General features: G+C 34.3%; 2 protein-coding genes and 1 pseudogene across 4 annotated transcripts in view; 1 reads left to right on the top strand and 2 right to left on the bottom strand.

Annotated features, from left to right (window-relative positions):
* The window catches only part of Sema1a (semaphorin 1a), a 237,148-nt gene that overhangs the window by 121,515 nt on the left and 93,332 nt on the right, over window positions 1-22,301 (top strand). The window lies entirely within an intron of this gene.
* LOC106114282 (cilia- and flagella-associated protein 20 pseudogene) lies at window positions 9,565-10,584 on the bottom strand (annotated as a pseudogene).
* LOC106114281 (cilia- and flagella-associated protein 20) lies at window positions 11,722-13,320 on the bottom strand. The gene has a single exon (XM_082930795.1). The coding sequence runs from the start codon at window positions 12,901-12,903 to the stop codon at window positions 11,887-11,889; it is 1,017 nt and encodes a 338-aa protein (XP_082786921.1). The 5' UTR covers window positions 12,904-13,320; the 3' UTR covers window positions 11,722-11,886.

The following is a 22,301-nucleotide window of genomic DNA, read 5'->3' as shown; positions in this document are numbered from 1 at the left end:
TGTCTTACGAGCGCATTGCCGCAAGCATCTCGGGAAGAGTAACATCTTTCCTCGTTCCTTTATTTAATAAAAAGAGCACTATTTTAGATCAGGTAAGATTTTACAGGTGAAGTTTGCGCTAAAATGTTTTATGACATATAAAAAGGCTTAAAGGCTTTGCATTAATAATAATTAGAATATAACAAGTATGAAAGCAATTAGTGATTTCTCTCGAAAATGTAAAAGTTTGCACCATATTTGTATACCAGTGTCCACATCGACGGACAACACTCGTCTGAGTCGTATACGTATTTTGTTGCTACCACTTGACCTACATCCTCCACGTGTCTCGCGTACCAGCGGTTACTGAACCCCTCTCCCGTCTCCCCCCACCTCCGATCGGTCACTCCGATCAAAAACAGACTGTAATACTGACACGCAAAGTCCAATTTCCCTCCCATATACATCTCTCAAAGGCGACTCCCCACGCAATTTAACACTTTGTTTTTCCTTCAAACATAGCAGAATATTCAATGTCGACGGAAAATGAGTTGGATGTTAAGTACTTAGCGATTTGCCACTCACTCGCGCACGTAATAAGAATCACATTCGAACGGCGCGAATGTTACTTGTAATGAATTTTTTATAAAGTCTCAGCCTACACTAGCTGCAATAATACGTGTAATTTAAGCTATATTCACGACTTGATCTGTATTTCGCAAACAGAATTTTTAAGAAATTGTCGAATAATCTACATTTTTAATGTTAAATATTATTATTTTAATACCTCACTGTGTTATTTTCAGAACTTCGTCAGCTCTGAATAAAAAAATACGTAACTATGTATGTGTTCTTCCAAACTTTGTTCTACATATGTGCCAAATTTCGTGAAGATCCGTTAAGCCGTTACGGAGATAACTTCCAAAAAACATCCATCAATCCATTCATATAGTCATCTAAACTTTCGCATTTATAATATTAGCAGTAGTAATTTGTTTCTACTTAGTATAATAGTGTTGTCTTTTTATGGTAAACTTATTCTTAATTCCTTGGCTTAAATAAATTAATAATTAAATAATCTCTGCAAGAGTAAGCATTGGTAGGGGAATTTACGGTTGGTACCACAAAAGGCACGGTGAAATAAAATCCTCGATACAAAGGTCGGAAACTTCTGAAGGAAATTTGTTGTGCGTTGATTCAGTTAATGTTGCTAACTTTTAATTGGTTTAATAATTCGCCTTTTCTGATAGCAATGTAGGTATAAAAGGGGAACTTTTTCAATTATACTCAAGTGAAATTTAAATTATTCCGTGATCCATGATAAGTCGCTCAATCTGTATAATACGTTTATAGAAACTTTATATACAACTAGCTGTCGCCCGCGACTCCGTCCGAGCGGAATTAAGAACAAACTTAATAAGTAGCCTATGTGTTCTTCCAGATTATGTTCTACATCCATGCCAAATTCCAGCGAGATCCATACAGCCGTTTAGGAGATACTTTCAGACAAACATCCAACTAAACATTCGCATTTATAATAATAGTAAGATTGACGAATGAATAAATTTTACGTTGTTATGAACCTCCGTTATATTGTTTAACATTTGTTATCGAGTTTTAAATTATCTTAAGCGATGTAAAAAACTAATCGTTACTTTGTATAAAGAAGGAATGTATGAATTAGAAGAAATTCTTGCTTTCCATTGGACTTGGTTAACATATTATGTATGCATTTTGAATATGTTAACTCTTTTGCTCTGACAATTTACATTTTGGGGGCATTCAGATGAATTAATAGGACGGGACATGTCACTGCCTGCATTAAACATTTAGATGAATTCTAAGTAACGTATCAGATCTTATTAATATCATGCAAATGTTTGGATCGATGTTTGTTTGAGAGTATTTCCAGAACGGCTGCACGGATATCGCTGAAATTTGACATAGACGTAGAACATAATCTTAAAGGACACAAAGGCTACTATTATTTTTTATCTCGCGCGGTAGGTGTTTGACAGCTAGCACATACAATCACGGTATAATCTTCTATTTAACATTTATTTTTATATGAAAAAATCTAAATTATAACCCATGTGTGAATTTTTTTATCTCTCACTCTCACTTCTTTAATTTTTTTTTATTGAATAAGGTAACGTTTGACCACGATCCCACCTGATGAAAATGATGATGTGGTCGAAAGATACACGCTTAGTAAATGCCTATTCACTCTAATCTTTTAGGCCATACGTCATACTTAGATGGAAAGTCAGACGACGGCAACTTAATCTGAATAAGCCATCAATAATAGTTTAAAAGCGTTTAGTTTAAAAGTTGAGCGTCGGTGGCTCAGTGGTCAAGCACTTGACTTGCAATCTGCAGGTCCTGGGTTCGAATCCCGCCATGTACCAATGTGTTTTTCGATTTCCGATTTACATATGTACATTTATCCGACGTTCTTACGGTGAAGGAAAACATCGTGATGCAACCTGCACATATCTGAGAAGTAATTCAAAGATATGTGCGAAGTCAACCAACCCGCACTGGGCCAGCGTGGTTGACTATGGCCTAATCACCCTTAACTTAGGGTAGGCTCCGAGCCCCTCGGTGGGGACGTACAGTGAGCTGATGATGAATAGTTTAAAAAGACATCTAAAGGCGTACATTAAACATATATCACACGAGTCCGCAGCCAGTGTTGCTGAAGTTCTTTGTTGCTGTAAATTAAACCGTAATTAGTGAGGGTCGGTGAGCCCGTGATTTATGCCTGTTTTTACGGAATCTGGCCCCCAACTAATGCTATCGTCCACGCAATGACCCTTGTAATAACTTGTTATATTATTCGTGAACGGTTACACATATATAACACTATCAGTGTTTTAAATAGTTATTTGAATGATCATTTTTATGCCTGTTTTTTTTTGAGGTTTACATAAAAGTACAAAAATATTTTAGACTTCTATATTAAATTATTCAAACTTTCGTGAGACATTATACTAAACTGATATAAAAACGGCTAAACACTCACGTATATTCGTCCGGTGGCGGCACCGACTCGCCCGCGACGCGGCCCGTCGCTCACTCTCTCAGTGAGTGACGAAATAATACCAGTATCACTCATCCTGATGAAGGGCCCCCGATGGGCTCGAAACTCGAACACCGGACGAATATACGTGTTTAGCCGTTTTTAGATCACTTTAGACTTCTATATTATTACACTGACTCTTACTTAGTTGTATGTATCGAATTCGATGGTAATGTAGAGTACCTATCTAAACAATTTTACCTTTATAAGCCTGTAATCACAGAGCTATTAAAAAATAGACATGTTTGTATCGTTAATTTAAACTCTGATACAATGTAAAATAAATTCATAGACAATAAATATTGTCAGCCAGTGACATGTATAAATATAATTTCTCATTTCCAGTGAATTCGACTTTATAGACAAATTCATTTTGAAATATCCTTATACGTATGAAAAAAAATGACTAATTCTAATTAATATAAATACTTTGTACCTTCTAGTAACTAGTATATACTTATATATAATAATTTTATTATTGTTGATTTATATCAATTTTTATTCTCGTAAATATAAAAAGATTATTAATTTTACTTACGACCTGTGTCGGACGTTAATTAAATCGGAGCGTCTAAATAATTAATCAAATTTTTTGGGGGATTTATTCGAAAAAAATGTTGCAACACCACCTCCCTACTCCACCCCGCGTATAATTTGGTTAAACGTCAACGGGTCATTAATCCCGTTTGCCGCTGACCGATCGGAGTCGACATCGTTCAAATAGAACAATTCATTCGCGAAATTAATCTGTCAGCTGCTGTACGTTGTTTACTTGTTTGCTATTAACCATAAAACAATAACCGGTTACTGTGTGTTTGCACTGTCGACACACTAGTATAAAAACATTCTCCTCTCATTCATACTCTTTGAAAAAATAGAGATAACAATATGTTTTGTACAACATAACTGGCAACATGTACTTTTATATTTTCAATGAGAATAAGTCACAGTCTAGTGAAGTTGAATGGTTTATTGATATACAGTTTAATGGGGAGATCAAACGTGATACATGGTCTAGCGAACGCGTTGATACACGAACACTGGAAAAATATTGCTGTTGAGATAATAAAAAACTCGGTAAAGCAAGTAATGGTCAGATATTTCAGGCTAGTCCTTTTATTATATGTAGGAATTTTAGTGTTAATATATATTATAAATATTTCTGAAGTAATGTTTCGGCAGATTGATAAAATATTCAAGTAGCATTATTAAGAACGCCAGAAAACGATGTGACGTTTGCGTAGATGTATGAATGTAGAAGATACGAGAGAGGTGTGTCAGGACCACATCAAATGGAGGTCCATGGTCTCTGTTTACTCCTAAAGGTTACGGACATAAGTCATGTTTTTGTTTCGGCAGTGTAAACCCACGTTAATAAATACTGATAAATAAATTCCACCCGCAAGGAAAACAAATGTTTGACTTCCGTGACACGTAAAATTAATTCAATACAGCTTTATTTATACACTATGGTTGACGTATAAAAGTATACATTCCATTTTACGTACAATTAACTTTTATAATGTATACTATAATCTTAATATCGTCCGAGTGGAACACGTGGATAGACTAGAACTGTATACAGGGTGTTTATTACGCGATACAATCTCCGGCATCCCATGAATATTCATGGGATGGTTCGGGCCCTCGTGTGTACTTTTTAATGTAAAATATTCCACACCGCACTTACGTAAATAAAATGTAGTTTCACGTACGAAATAAAAATGTTATATCTTCGAAAATACGTGGTTTTTATTGCGGTTAATATTGTTAAAGTTTTTTATCATAATTAGAGATTTAAAGAATGTTATAGAAATTAAATTTCATACTAATAGTTTTTACTAATAATGTTCAATAAAAGATAAGTGTGTGGTAAAATAAATCATATTTTTATATTACTTTAGACCAGTTATCTAACTATACTAATACTTATAAATGCGAAAGGTTGGATGGATGGATGTTTGTGACAAGGTATCTCCAGAATGGCTGCACGGATCTCGCTGATTTTAGCATAGATGTAGAACATAGTCTGGAAGAACATATTGGCTAGTAATTATGTTTCTTTTTAATTACTAGCGGACGGAGTCGCGGGCGACAGCTAGTTATTAATAAATCCGGTGGTTGAGATAACAATATCCCATCTTTCTTGTTTTACCAGATTGTAAATTTCTGACAAACATCCACACGAAGTTTTTATTTTTATATATTTATGTTAAAAAAAGTTAAATACGCCATTGTTTGATCGTTTTATTAACGAATCCTCTGCGGGAGAGTTACGTAAACATTTGGTTTTGTGTGCACGTAATAAAGGTTCAATTGAAACTAACTTGTTTAAATAGTACGAACTGCATTTGATTTACGATTCCAACAAAATGCGCTTTTATTGTAGCTATTTGTTCCTGTGGAAATTGAAACGTATATTGATTGATTAATATTAACTTATGTTATTTTTAAAAATGTTGATTTCTAAGACCTATCTCTGTATAAAACATATCGTCATTCCTGTCATTATAGAAGTAAAAATCAAAACTGTGTTTACTATAAACGTGAAATGCAACGTTTAAATCTTCGTATAAATAAAATTCTCGTTTCATAATGTTAGTTACCATATTCCTCCGAAACGGCTTGACCGATTCTTATGAAATTTTATATGCATATTTAGTAGGTATGATAATCGGATTCTATCTATTTTTTAATCCCATGCAGACGGAGTCGCGGACGACAGTTAGTAAGATTATAAGAAATTAGTTTAAAAACTGTAGTAACAAATACTTAAACTACAACTATTTGTTGTATAAAGCTCAGCTTTACTGGCAGTACTATTAAGACATCTTAAGACGTCTTGACAAAACTCAAGTCACTAACATCTCTCGCTTTAACATTCACTATTTTTGCGCCCTCACTTAGTAAATAGGAGCTATTTGTCGTATTAAGAACGGCATTCATCTTGGCTTTGATGATAAACACAGCAAGTGTTTTATCGCATACAACGAGTGGGAGAAAATAGCATTTGTCTGTCTGGGAGTGTTAGCACAATTAATTGAAAGAAAGCTATGAGTTATCCCCTACTTCGCTACGCTAAATTTGTTTTTACGTTATTATTCTTCGAGATAAATGTTAATAGCAAAAGATATGAGTGTATTTCCTTAAGAAAAAGTATGTTTACTGAATATACGTTATTTTTCTGATGAAAGAGCTCTGCTGATTTATATTACGAAAACAAAATATACTACATAGAAACTTGATACCATTGGAATTATTTTACATAGTCAAAGAGCATGTTTTGTTTACAGTTTATATTGTACTAGCTGTCGCCCGCGACTCCGTTCAAGCGGAATTAAAAAAAGTTAATAACCTATGTGTTCTTTAAGACTATGTTCTACATCTTTGCCAAATTTCATCGAGATCCGTTCAGCCGTTCCGGAGATATCTTCAGACAAACAAACATCTATTCATCTAAACATTCGAATTTATAATATTAATAAGGTTATTTTGAAGCGAAACTTCTTTGTTAAAATATCAAACTCACAAGTTACTATTTGATGTTTTTTTATACATAGTCTATTTTAATCTAATCACTGAGAGTATAGAAAAAGAGTTGTTTTGTTTGGTGGTCAGTAAATAACCGATAGCCGCGTTATCAGGACGGCCCAGCGCAGCGACCGCTGGAAACCGTTTAAAATATGACCGGCCGACGCCACGTAAAAATCATCCCGTTTTATGTAGCGCAAAGATAAGCAGTGTTTATAATTTAAAAGGCTAAAAATAGATAGGTTTTGATGCGAAAAATATATAGAAAACAAAGTTTCCTTTAGTGTGTTCGTAACACATACGAATTGAAAATCTCGTCCATTTATAGATCGATGAAAGATTATAAAATTATTATAAGTACCATATCGGACCCAAATATTGAATAGTTCCAAAATTTTGTAAGTGCCTCCCAATTAAATAACTATAGTGATCTATATAAGTACAAAGTCACTCAAACTTTCACTGAAGTGTAAAAAAATGTGAAGTATTTTCGTGTGGTACTACACACACTCAGACGCGGTAATTGAATCTGCATCCACAAGTGCGACACGACTCCTTTAATTTAGGTAAGTGGTGTGATATAGTCGACAAATAAATAACGATATATCCAAATACTGTAAATTGCTTTTAAAGCCCACATTCGCTTGAGGTAAATAGACAAGATACTGTTTGAAATGTCATTGACAAAATCTCTTATATTTGTATTTAGGTACTTTAGATGCTTCATGTGGTTGTTAGGTCTTTAAGAAAAAAACCCTGACTGTCCTGTAAATGGATTCCGGGTCCATCACAACTTGGCGTGGTTCCGTGTTGCCGTACCATTGTTAAGAGAGCCCATGACCCCTAGGATAGCGCGCAAGCAGACGCCGGTGCGTTTCACCGGAAGTCCTCCACACCTGGAGGAGGGTATCATAGTTAAGATTTCCCCACGACACCACAAAAAGACCTTCAACAAAAGAGCGTATTTCTTAAAGGCCGACAACGCATCTGCATGTCGGATAGATTTCAACATTAAACGACATTGGCAGACATTAAGTACGTTAGGTATTTTTTTAATGTCGTATTCTTCTCTGATTTGCTAGATAGTCGTGTTATTCTCTCACTGACTATAGACAATCCAATAGGCTGCTCACGTCCGTCATAGACCGTACTTCAGTTGGATTAGTCTTGTCGTAAATTTTACAACATAATAAATTTGCTACCGATTGTAGAACATGGCCATCGACAAACTATTCAACTTTAGTTATGGTCAAGCGTAGTACATTTGAAATTGTTATATTTTATAACATTATTTTGCGGTTGGATGTAGTGTCCTAAATTGCTATTTCCGAATGTATTATTTAACAAATGTTTTGTCAAATGGCACAATGGCAGCATTTGCAAATGTTTTTAAACATCGAGTTAATTTAAAAATGAATCATAGTTAGGAAATAAAATCATATTTTAACTTTATTCCATATATTTCTCAATGTTGGCCACGTTTATAAGTTGAAGTTAATTAAAGATTTAATACCACCAAGAGGCACCGCAGCGAAATGCTCACTAACTTCACTCCGCTAATATAACTTGGCCCGAGTTATAATCGCCTGGCAAGAGTTGCACCCCTTATACCTCATACCTACACTATAGTTGTACTTTTAATAAGACCACAAAACTATTTTTAATTATATTTGTTGGTTTATGATAAAATAAAAAACCTGGCATTTTATATTTTAATATTTTTTTCTATTCCTGACAATAAAGCAATTAATACATATCATACTATGTAAAAAAAATGTCATATTTTAATCTGTTAAAAATTCAATAACTTTTCTTTATATTCCATCACAACCACAAATATACCCTACGCTAAAGTTGACACGTCGAGAAAACGAGTAGTCTAGTTCCCGACATGTCAAATCAAATTTTTATATATACGAAATATTCCGCTGTTCGCTTCGTATATGCGCCACCCGCTCACAATCAGGACATGCACTACCGGGCGATTTATCGCTCACCGCATCGCGCTAACTTATTGTCGGCGTTTGTCGGGAAAATATTATAAGAGATAACTGTTCCCGATTCAACACCTTATAATATGCATATTGTTATTGGCACAGCCAAGACTAAAAAATAATTTAATGACCAGTGACTTGTAATATACAAGAGAAAATTTGTTTAATATTCATACAATAAACACACCATTATTATGGAATTTAATTTGTGAGACAAACGAGTAAACAAGCCACGATTTGATATATTTTTATTCATCAGAACACACTAGTTTACGTATACATATGTATGTAAATAATGGACTGTTTTAGCCAAATTGAGGAACCGTAGAGGATGAATAATTTTACAATTTCATAATCCGTTTCGCATGTAACAAAGAGGTCCATAAGAGATACGCCGAATCTTTTGCAATCGATTCCCTATTTCAATTTCGTACATTAAAGACCGACCCACGCCGCCTTTTATCATAGTTTTTCTGTAGTTCCGTAAAACATTCATTATAATTGGGTACTTACGTTGCGTAACGTATATTGAAGCGGCCCAAACTGCTCTCGGAGCATTTTTGTTTACATATTTAAAGACATCCATTCTAACTTATTCAGTGTAATAAAAAAAGAAAGTAGAGACCCCAGATTTTCGGAAGCGAGTCCCTCGATACACATTTCAATATTTTTATTCAATTCTGTGAGCAATTGACCCAGCCAAGAAGATTCCATATAGCATTCTTTTTATTTTGAATTAAATTATGAATAGCAATACTATTGATATTATGAGGATTCTTTTTACATGATAAGTACGTTATTGCTGGCAGACTTATACGAATGAACATGATTTATGGATAAGAGTACTTGACAAGTTCCTGGTAACGCCTGCAAAAAAATGAATAAGAAATTCTAATTTAATTTAGTTAGTATAGAAAGTAAGAACCATAAATTCAAAATATCAATTGTTATATTTAAGTGTAACACATTCATTATCAATTAAAAAAATATAAAAATAACATTTGTAAATATGCTACAAACAATATCTTGAACGTAAACTGTGATTTTTCATTTAGTTGTGTTAAGATTCTTCCTCTAATTCGGCTTTTGGGGGCTCTTCAACCTCTGGGAGCTCTTCAACTGCTGGGGTTTCCTCAGCAGCTGGTGGTTCAGTAACCGTGTCCTCAGCAACAGTCTCAGGAACTGGTTCGGGTTCTTCTGCTTTTATATCCTCGATTACCTCCTCCTTAATTGGCTCTGGTTTTTCTTCCTTTATATTTGGAACTTCTGGTGGTTCTTGCTTGACAGGTTCACTCGCAGGCTGTGGCGTTTCTTCTTTCTTCTCAATTTCAGCTGGAGGCGTAGGGGGCGGAGCAGCTGATGGTTTAGCTTGTGTAGACTCCTTCCCAACTTTGCCCTTCTTTTGCTTTCGATCTAGTGGTAAATACAATTTGTAATCTTGTGGTAATTCTTCTTCTGCATAGAGTCGTTCACAAAAATATATTCGACGAATCCGTGCATTTGCATGTACTTGAACTCGAAGTGTTTCTATGAATTGAGTCCCGTATGCTCTTTTCGTAAAATCAGCTAGATTAAATTGTATTTGATTCCATCCACCAGATAGACCGATCGGCATTGAGGTACAGAAGGGTTTTATCTTTGTCGTTGATTGGAAATTGGATATTGTAAATCGTCTTCTGAGGTTTTTGTCATCCAAAATGGTTATTTCGAATGAGAAGTATCTTTTTAAGTTTTTTACAATCATTACAAGGAAAGGTAATCTAATACCTAACACTTGGTTCCTTTTCGGGCACGTTATGTAAGTAGTTGCAACATTAGTTCCCACTATTTCAAGAACGATAGAGTTTACTTCGCTATCTGTGAGTCGTTTAATGTGACCATTCCGTACCTCCATATCCCATATCGCTAATGGATTTGATCCACAGCTATAAAATATTGTCAAAAGTCCACTTTGGTAAGTATTTTTGAACATTATTAAATCTTGTTAAAATTATGTTTATACGAATGTAATTTTTGACGTTTGACTTTTTTATGTCAGTGTGATATTTTTTTCACAAAAAATATCAACCAGTGTCAAAATTATTGTCTTTAAATTGTGAAACCTCATTTAAATGTATATTCAAACGCGAGTATATAGCCAAAGGAAAGAGGCGCTGCTATCGCGATTAGTTTTGACATGAAGCAGATCAGTGAACATGCTCAGCTCAAATTGTACCTGTATAGTATATAATATGTATTTATGATTTGCGTATCGAGTTCCAAGTCATTGGACTATTAATGCCATTTTCGTATGCCTCTAACAAATAATATCAGAACCATAAAATAGTATATTGCGGTGAGCCGTAAGTTACCAGTTTAGTCGTTGAGCTACAGCTCATCAGTTCAAGACTATGTGACCTGAACATTGAGCTGATTCAGAGCGCATTTGTACAAGAGTAATGAATAGTGTTTTATTTGTGCATATAAAGGGAAGATTGGTCTGCTATTTAAATATTACTATAGACCAGCTCCTCATAAGCGGTCATATTTGACCAAAGTCCGATCTAAGGCGAACGAATGTGGTCGAATACAGTTTTTATAGGAATGTAAATCGTCTAACTGTTGGTCTTATATTCCTTGTGCCAAAACATACTCCTTAAATCCCCTCTCATTTTTGCCCGACGGACAAGAAGGGTAATGATTTTGACCGATATGGCAATATTCGTTTTGTTTAAAAAAAAGATTTCAAATCTCATGCGCAATCTTTTTTTCTTTGTTTAATTTTTTAATCGATTTTAACTCGCAGGGGATTCAAAGAAAAAAGTATGGTTACATATAACAGTACAGTTTATTTGGTTTAAATTAAAAGAATTTAAAATATTTTTTTTTAAATGCACCCAATACATTATTTTGGGGCTATTTCATATATTTAATCCGACGATCGATGTTTTTTTTTTTGTTAATTAAGTTAACTTTATTTTGAGTTATGAAATAATATAGTTATTGTTATAGTTGCATACGTTTAATGCTATATATATATATATATCTCAAACTTAGGTAAACGTTAAATAATAATAGGTTTTAGAGTAACAAATCAATAGTATTAAAGATGTTAACGTTTATTTAAATTAAAGTCAAACAAACTGTATTAAAATAATAAATTAAATTGGCTTATTGTAAAATATTATACTGAACGTTCACACTAGCAAATACGAAAATCATAAAAGCCCAGTTTAATTTTTAATATCGGAAATATGGAAAATAATCTCAAATTATAATAACCTTTTTCAACCTTAACTTGTAAGAATCTAGCATTCCATATCAAGCCTCTTCTATTTTTAACTTGTCAAATATTTCTTGATCCAGTATTGCATTGATAAATGCTTCTATTGGCTGGTCAGGTATGTCTTCCATAGTCTCCGTTAAATTTTCCTTAGATCTCGCTTCGCCTTCTAACACTGATGATGTCTTAGTAACAGACCCCTTTACACTCACCTTCGATTTTGTTTCGCCTTCAACGGAACGTACTGACGAAGTCTTCGTCATAGATCCTTTCACACTTACCTTAGACTTCGTTTCGCCTTCAACAGACTGTTCTGTTGGTGCCTTAGTGACACTCTCTTTAAGGCTTGCCTTAGACTTTTTCTTGCCTTCTAAGGAATGTTCTGATGGTGCCTTAGCAACAGCGTCTTGTTCCCTGACACTAGTTTTAGAGACGTTCACTTTAGGCATTTCTGTCTGAGATGGACGTATCATTTTTTCTTTCCTTGCCTTTCTATCTATTGGGAAAAATAACTTGTACTCATTGGGCAGCTCATCTGGATGTACTAACCTTTCCGTAAAGTATATTCGCCTTAGTCGAATGTTTGCATTTATCTTAACGTTTTGCACTTCAACGAATTGTTTGTTGTAAGCCCGTCGAGTGAACTCGGCTAGATTGAACTGAATTTGATTCCAGTCGTCAGCTAAACCGATGGGCATCACTGTACACAATGGCAGTATTTGAGTGGTGCTTTGAAAGTTAGAAACTCTGAATCTTCGTCTTGCGCCTGTGTTATCTAATATGATAACTTCGAACGTAAAATACTTTTTTAGATTTTTAACTATCATTACCATGTAAGGCAAATTTATGCCTAAAACCTGGTTTCCCTTAGGGCATTTTATGTATGTTGTACTAACGTTAGTGCCTCGTATTTCGTACACCATTGACTTTATGTCTTGATCCAAAAACTTTGTTATGTATCCATCCTTTATATGCGTTTCCCAAATGTCCAATGGTTTTGAACCTACACTAAAAAATATTGTAACCATGCCCCGCTGGAACACTTTTCTGAACATTGCTTTATTATAAGATTATGTTCTTAAAATTACTAATTAAAATCGTAACTTGACATTCACTCAATTGGAAGAACTGCAGAAGCAATTGGACATTGAATGTCAAAATATAAAATAATAAATCATGGCACATTTGTTAGAAAAGAGTTTAGCAGTATTTAAGCTAACCTTTGATGATCCTTTTCCTCCCAGGAAAGATTTCTTTTAAATAATAATAGAAATCGGTACAAAATCCAATTAGAGAGAATGCTACTGGATAAGCAATTGCAGTGAATACTTTAGGAATGCCTTAAGGCAAGTTTTGATGGCGATTGCAAATTTTAAGATGGTATTGTTGGTTTTATTATGTTTCAAGATCTGTCGCGTTGTTTTAGATTAGACGAAAATTACTGCGAATTTAATATGAAACAAAAAATATGAGAAAACTACTTCTGAATGGTTACAGATCCCAATTTGTCAATTCTTTTGTTTGAATCTTTTTGATTTTTGAATAAAAAAAGATATAATGGCTTTCAGTTGAAATATTCGACCTTTAATTGTCGGGTGTTGGGGTGTTGCAGCCGTCGAATATCTACAGCACATTTTGCGCGGCGCCGGCGGAAATTATCGCTTATGCCAAACCTCCCTTTTATCACATTCGTTCGCGTTTTGTGATTTTTATGTAAAATTAATTCGATTATGACTTTATTTAGACATATAAAGGTGGATAAAATTAACATGTCAGTAGTCGCTGTTATTCGCGTAGACTAAATCATACCGATTACTTATAAAAAGTTTTCCTCTTAAATGGTATTTTTGTTCTAATAAAACTGCTTTTCAAGAAAAGGGCATCTTTCAAATCTGGCTTGTAGGTTCATTAATTTAAAAGATTCATAAACCTTATACAATGAATAACCCTGTCAAATATAAACAGAAAATCACCGACAAATACGTAGGAATAAAACTTTTAAAAGAAAAGCTGACTTTCCTTTGTGATTTATCTTCGTATTTGTCATCCTCGACAGTAGAAAAATATGTCACGCAAAGCTAGCGTTCACACGCAGCCCGTAACAAAAATAGCATTTTTGTCATCTCTAAATCACGTGACTTTTCTTTTATACAAGTCGCTCTAGAGACAGAGGCGCGCCAAAAACTAAAGACGCGGGAAAACAGGGCGGAAGAAATGAAAAAGTGGCTTTTGAGTGTCGTCATGAGTAGTGCACGGGCGTGTTCGTTTCGTTGTTACAACGCCTGTATAGGGCTGCCATCTTATAACGCTATTAACCGACAACTTTGCTATTTGTTTTTTGTAGGAGTATTTTTTTTTTGCGTGCATATAACACTTATATTTTTGTAAAATATATAACTTTATCAGTTTTGCATTAGCTTAAATAGTTTTTAAAGTAAATAAATACATATTACTAACCATGCTTTAATTCTTTAAATACAAGTAGCCAAGAAGCTAATAGAATTAAGTAAATCTATTATTTTATGGCCAAGGTAAAATTTAGTTTGTTTACTCTCTCATCTCAAAAATGTGAGACCAAACATTCGAAATGTATTTTCTTTTGTTTTTTTTTGTGATCGGCATTTCCTGTTCGAAAGGTTTTTCTGTATCTCCGGGGAGAACTCCCTTAGCACCGTATAGTTAAGATATCGCAACGATTTTTCAAAATTAATGACGTGGAAAACGTGTGCCCGATAATGCGATAACGGTTTTCGGAAAAGAAAGTCATCTATTGTGCCAACGATGTCTTAATTTTTTTGCGAAATTTTCTAAGTATTATATTAATGTCAAAATAACTTTGGTTACATATGCTGTTGAAATGGGAATCGTATTTTTATTTTACAATTAGGTACATAATATTGGTAGTATAGCATTATGCAAGTGTAGTCAACCCAGTCAGTCCCCACCAAACCTACCTATTCTGAACTATCGGTAGTGGTTTACTAATTTGCTTGGGCCCGAATGCAGAGCACTTTTTCAAGTTCACTACAACTACGGTCTTAATGTGTGTACTTAGCAATTATTTATTGGTATATTTTATATGATTAGTGCAGTTCACGGAAGGCAGAAGCACAACCGTGGCCGGTGTTTACTTAGCTCATTGGTTCGCGCGGCGCGTGGCCTGCATAATGTATCGAACTGTAGGCGATTCGGGCAAAGCTTTGTCTACGTTATTTACAACCAACCCGTGTATTCGCGCGGAAATTGGATTTGTAAAATAAGACACTGTATATATTATCTTTATCTAAGACATATCTCAACGAGCCCATTCCGGTACACTTTGTGCCAGTGTCGTGTGTTTTGGGCTCGTAATTCTTACACCTTGTAAGTATGCGCTTTTTAAATGTTTTTCCATCAACCTCTATATTGTGTACGGAATTTTATTTTAGTAACAAATTCCACGACAAAGTAAAAAGTTTATTTGATATATGCTTTAACAATAAATTCTTTTGTCAAACTATCTTGTCAAACTTAGACATATTTCTCTGACATTACCTGCATTAAAAAAATCCAAGTGACACATCTCAACACTATTTTATGTTGTCTGTAAACATTGTTGTGTGGGTAGGCTGGAAATAATCGGCGTCGCTCCATTGCCGAGGTTGGGACAATGTATCGAAATTAATATCCGGCCCTGGTAGCGGCGGACAATTTGTCCAGCCGGAATGTGGATAATTAAACGCGCCCGCAATTCTACACACTGCTGAAATATTTCCTTCATTAAGATAAACCGAAAAATGTGGCCTTTTATTCTAATGCATCTCTTACATCGTGGAATCCATAAACCATGGTTTCGTAATCAAATCGCCAATATAAATATTTAGCTTAAAAAAGGTCAACACTGTTATGTACCATGGATGGATTAAAAGTAATAATTATTTAACGTAAGATTTATGATAGACCTGAAAGGTGATTGCATTACCCACCCCACACCTAGTTAAAGCAGCCAGAAATTTCATTTAAAAATACTTGTTAAAATTCTCTTAAATATCTCAATTGTTACATATAAAATAAGTTCTCAACGTATAAATAAAACAGCGCACGTAGGAGGAAGACAAAGCCGGGCCGCCCGATGCACTTAGTTAAATAAGGACAAACAGCCGACCGGATCGAGGAAACGACCATCGTAAGCCCCCTGAATTTTGCTTCATTTATGCTTCCACATTTCATGGCAATCGGCGAGTACGCGAATAAAGACATATATCTCCCTCTCGTTGCCCTTTTTAATCCATCGCCGTGCTGTGAGCCGTAAATCTGAAACGTCGATCGCAAGGACACTGTTTGTCCCCGCCGACATCGAATAAATCGTAATAAACGTCCCGAACCCGCACCGACGCTGAGAAAATCGATATTGTTTCGGAATTATGAAGGATATTATCGAATAAGTTCGATTATTTGGCCGTTAAATCAGTATTCGATAACTGATTATTTTCATCAGTAAAATATTTACGTATAAAATACTGCTGTGAAATTTTGTATTAAGGATTGAGATAGGAGATTGACTTGATGTTAGCATCAGATTTAAGAAGAACAAAAAGCCATTCCTATTGACGGAGTTGCCAAAAGAACCACATTTTGAGATTTATTGAAATATAAATTGGATTCAAGAAATACGATTTCAACACAATATAACCAGGCTCAACAAAACATGCCAAGATTTCGCGAGTAAGTTCGTTTCGTGCCAATACATAATAAAAAATAAAGTTTCATATCATTGTAGATATACTTTTATTGGTTTTTTTGTGTCGTTACGTTAGGGTTGGCACCAGCGGAGTTTTAACAATATTTTTAACTAAACAATTTTACGTGATAACTCAACGAATTGCTTTATTCCACAAATCGAGTTAATTTGAAATCGGAAGCGAAGTAAGACATTTTTCTTATTTGTCGTTACTTCAGTAATTGAAAGACAATTCCGTTTTTATTGCCTTTGGCTTTAAATTCCATTTGATATAGATTGAAATACGTAGACTTTCCTCATTCATTTTGTAAATGCAAACCATTGTTTTTATGCACAAATTCTCCTTAATAATGAGATAAATAAATAATATTCAATGTATTAAATTATCAATCTTACAAATGCTTAGTGCCACACTTACAATCGTTAAATATAAAATTAAGGAGACCCTTAGTGTATATTTTTATGAAATATCTACAATTAGACCATGCTTAATTGAGGGCTGACTTTGAGTACGGCAGAGTGTTAAACAACGAAATATACGATACTTTAAGTAAAAACAAATTCAAATTAAATTACCTATATTCAGACTAAATCGCGTGTTAAATGGCAACTAACAAAGGAAACTATGTCGAAATTACATGTTATCAGTTTTCAACTGCTTTTTACAACCAAATGAAGCTATTAATTTAATGGACATAATAACAAATAAAATATAACATATACAATGTTTTATTATATTTCGTAGTCTTAAGAGAAGGTAAGAACATTTTTAATGCATAAAAACTATAATAAACACTGTTATAATTACCACTACTGATGTTGAAACATTTAAAAAAAACAAATTGTTATCCCCCTCATTTGCTTTGAAAAAGCAGAGACGGCAATATTTTATTATAAATTTTAGTTTGATTTATACCAAAATTATAAAGAAAAACAATTTGATTGTTGGAATTGAATAGGCTGCGAAACTGCTAAATTAATTTGAAAAAAATGCTTTCACTGTTAGGAAGCTACATCTCCGAATGCTATATTCTTGTTTAATTTCGTTGTTTTTTTTTTGCTACGCGAACTTAGTCATAGGCTACTAGTTATAAAGGGTCATATATCCCCATTTGCTTACCCGTTACCCCTGTATCATTAATGTGAAAAAAGCATTTCGTTGGTTCATCTTTCCGTAAAAAGTTAATGGTATGTGAACAGCGCTAGGATATCCTTTGCTTAATTGCTAGTTCATTAAATGATTCGTACGGAGGGTAATGTGATATGAATACGTCTCGTTTTAATAGAATTTACCTCGTTAATTCCAGTTATTACCCGCATTTTAATAATTCTGAGTCTCCATTGTACTTACTTCAAAGTTATCTTAATGCTAATGAAGCTCTGGACAAACTTTTATTACTTTTACAAACCTGTGACATTCGTTTTATCGAAAATTTTGTTTAAATGTCTTTATATTATAGAAAAGAAATTTTGTATTATAATATTATAATGCGTTGGTACTAAACTAACAAAATGAGTAACAACCTTGCTATATCTTACTTCTTACTAAAATTATAAATGCGAATTTTTAAATGGATAATGGATGGATGTTTGTTTGAAGCTATCTCCAGAACGACTAAAGGGATCTCGATGAAATTTGACATAGATGTAGGACATAGTCTAAAAGAACACATAGATTACTAATTAATTCCGCGCGAACGAAGTCGCGGGCGATACCTAGTAATTACATATTTGTATATTGTGTTAATGTTCCTTGAATATTGTTTAAAAAAACCAATTAAATGCAATTTAACTGCGTAATTTACACATAAAAAGAATGTTCTACCTACAAGCACATCCAGACAGCGTAATCACATCTTAAGGGTTCTTTAAAAAAAGAAACCCTAAAAGGTGTAAGCCTATTTATCGTATTCGCGCTTTAGTATCGCATTCCCTTTGTTCTACGATACGCAACGCGTCGCTATCGTAAAGACAAAATGGACTACGAGGAATTTTCATCTGGCAAATGCAATTTTCGACAATAAAGTGCATATGGTCCATTAGAGGTAGTAAGTGGAGGCAGTAAACACCCCGCCGGGGCTATTATACAGCTTTTATATTCACACTTAAGGTTTATTGAACGCTTCGGCCTTCGCTTGCTTACTTTAATGTCGTCTTTGTTTCAATTTAAGTGCCTCCTCAGTACTTTATACGATGTATGGATAAAAATGTTACATTTAATACTTTCTACGGACTCACATATTTGAGCTAAAACTTTAGAAACACAATGTAATTAAAAACTAATGCTATATATAAAATATACAGTTAAAATAATTTACAATTCCGATTAATAGTATGTAAGTTAATAAATTTGCTTAAAAATAGATAAAACTTTAAAAAATAAATTGAAAAATAAAAACAGATTATATGTTAAATTTGACTAGCAATAATGTTTTATGTTTCAATAATATCTATCAATAACTTCTTTAACACAGTATTAATTAAAATTATTTGGCGCAAATGACGTGCTTTCGTTACAAAGCCCAGTGCCAGAATGAATAGTAAGGAGACATAAACGTCGACATTTTAGTAAGGCTAGTGTTGCGCCAGTACACCGGCACTGTGTCGGATTTTCTTACTAACACTTCATAGTTTGGTAATAACGCGTATTAACAGTCATCTGATTATATGTTACGAGATAAGAAGCTCGTTACACTTGGCTACAACAATTAGATTCTCTTCATCGTACTTGCAGAGGTCTCCCTTAGTGTCCAATTAAATAATCAGAGATACTTTTAAGTCATCGTAATTACATTCTAACAGTCATTTATTTAATTTAGACTTGAAAAATGTTAATATAACAAAGTATTATACATTTATATACATCGTATGTATGCACCTCTGTAAATGAAACTACCAAACAGTTTTAAGCCACCCTCGGCTAGCCATCACGCTTTATCCGGATTATCCCAAGTAATGACCACTTTGTAAATTTTACATACCATTGCCGTTCCTTAAACCTTACATTAACTACGTGAAAGAAAGATTAATATCATATTAAGGGATATAAATTAAAAAAGAAAGAATACGAAACTTTTTTTCTAAAGTTAACAAAATTATTATAAAATCACATTTTTCACTTGGTGTAATCCTTGATATATAAGTTCGCCATATTTCGGAATACGGTGGGTTTCTGAGACTATAATCTCCGTTTAAAATATATTAGTATCTCTGTTTTCAAAGTTGAAACACAGGGATGACGATGTTTTATACAGAGATGTTGGTCTCAGCATCCCACGGTAAATAAAGCAACCAATTTAACTGCGCATAGAATTTTTATTTCCTTGGTTAGGCTATACCTATTTTACCATAATATCATACTTATATTATTAAAGCGAATGTTTAGATGGATGGATGTTTGTTTGAAGGTATTTCCGGAACGGCTTAACGGATCTCGATGAAATTTGGTATACATATAGAACAAAGACTGAAGAACACGTAGGCTACTAATTATGTTTTTTTTTTAATTCCGCGATAATGGAGACGCTGGAGAACGCTATTTTTATGTTTGTGATGTTTAGAATTTTCCTTTCATATTACTAAGCTTTTCGTGAAAAATTACAGGTTTAACGTCAAAACTACGTCTATAAATCATAAAGCTATGTCCCTATTGGAGAAAGAATTTCTACAATAGTTGACGTGTGTAGTGATCTATGAGTGGGTACGTAAATGAAAGTGGCGTTGTATGAAACGCAACGACATTTGACAGTGATGTATCTATCTTTGGCGTTTAAATGGCCTTTCCAATATTATATTCCATGGTCACAGTTTTGAAATGTTGTATATTCCACTTTGTATTTGAATACACTTTGGCAAACTTGCGGAGTACTGACGACAAATGAAATTGATGCTTGCCTAGAATTTTTCCTTGGTTGCAATTTTAGTTGCAACATACATCTCTTCTTTACTTCCCCTGTCTTTCAGAAACAAAGTCTAGTATAACATTTATAAAACACTGGCTGTCGACTGCGACTCCGTCGCAGCGGGATTAAAACATACTCAGTAGCCTGTAGTCTTCTAGATTATGCTCTACATCTATGCCAAAGTTCCTTCTAACAAACACCCATCCAACCATCCGATCGTGTGCCTCGTTTATTACAATGTCTGATATTTAATCAGCAATTTATATTATGTAAAGTAGAAATTAAAAGTAACTTTGTGGTTGCAAAAAAAAAACAAAGTTTGTGTCTCGTGCTAAAAGCGGTGTCAGGTATGCTCGTTACACTTCATTGGCACTAATGGCTTCCAAATAGCAGCCGGCATTCTTAGCTCCTTATATCAGTCGCCGGCTACATTATTCAGTATTGTGCTTTTTAATATTCAGGCGACATGTTCGACTCTCCTTTCAATTTTTTGCAGCGCCTCGCGTACCGGTGTGCGCGGAATTTTGAAAGCTACTTATTGATGTTCGTTTCTTAATCCCAACATATCACGTCGGCTGGGCGGCCCAATTTATTTTTTATCGATACATCACTACGGTGCCGTCCTCTTGTTCCTCGCATAGCTTACTCAGAGGCGAATTTATCGTGGTTGTTTTTTATCGATATCGCCCGTGTCTTTATCTGAGCTGTAGTAATTTACGTGGAATAGAGGACGATTCATATCGGGATTAAAAAGGGAATGGAAGCAAAATATATGGATCTATCGAGCGTTTTGAACCGTGTCGGTTTGTTTAATTATCGACATACCTTCGACGGGTGCCAACGAATTGTTTTAACGAATGGCGAGCTATATTTCATTATTACAACCGCGGTATTGATGCGACGAGGCTCGTTTACAATCATATTTATAGATGCTCATAAATAACTTGTCATTTTAATTAGAAAAGTTGCTGCGAAATTTTATAAATGGTGCGTTGAAATCATTCATTGTTTATGGACGCCTGATTTTGATGGCCAGTAATTTTGATTTGTTTTACTTCATATTCTTTTATGTTTAAAAGTAAAAAACCTTTAAAAGTTACATTCGCCTTTTTGGAACGCTTTTAAAATATTATGATGCAATATATGGTGTGTTATACGGCTTAAATTAAATAAATCGTAGAGTATTTTTCATCATTAGAAAATAAATTATAGAAATTCGTTTTCTCAGCAGACAATGGTTTCGTTGTTACACGTATTATCCAGACGTATAAATCAGCGTGGTGGAGGCGATCCTGCCAGATTGGCTGCACTTACCCTGCACTTATTGCCGACTCCGCTCCAATCCCAGCCCCCGACTTACCCCCGATGGCCCTCGTTAACACGCCACGTTCATTTGTTTGAATTAGCCGAACAGCCTGAAATCAACAGAAGGTCATTGAACTTGATAATGTTGCCCTTAATTAAATATAGACATTCCAATGTATTGAGAAAGTTATGTACATATTAGTTAGAATTCTTTAGCGCAAATGGCGCAATTTCGTTAACAAAAGTGAAGTGTCAGAATGATTAGTGAGGGGACATACACTTTGACATTTAATTAGGCTAGTGTTACGCCGATACACCGACACAGTGTCGGATTTTCTTCCTAACCGTAATTCGTCGAAATAATTTATATTTTTCTACGGTCTCCCTTTTCACATCATAATACACTTCCACCATAAAATGTCTCTCAAATCGATACGACTTATTCCCATAACGACACGTCGTATCCTTAACAACCCTTCGTATACAGTTGACATCTATTCAAATATCTTCCATTGTTGAGCATCTT

This window comes from Papilio xuthus, unplaced genomic scaffold, assembly GCF_000836235.2.
Source record: "Papilio xuthus unplaced genomic scaffold, Pxut_1.1 DF828142.1, whole genome shotgun sequence".
Taxonomy (NCBI): Eukaryota; Metazoa; Arthropoda; class Insecta; order Lepidoptera; family Papilionidae; genus Papilio; species Papilio xuthus.
The sequence above is the reverse complement of the archived record's forward strand: the minus strand, read 5'-3'. Positions and strand labels throughout refer to the sequence as shown.

What these genes read in the sequence shown, in the direction of transcription:
- LOC106114281 (XM_082930795.1), bottom strand. Translation starts at nt 12,903, where the DNA reads ATGTTCAGAAAAGTGTTCCAGCGGGGCATGGTTACAATATTTTTTAGT.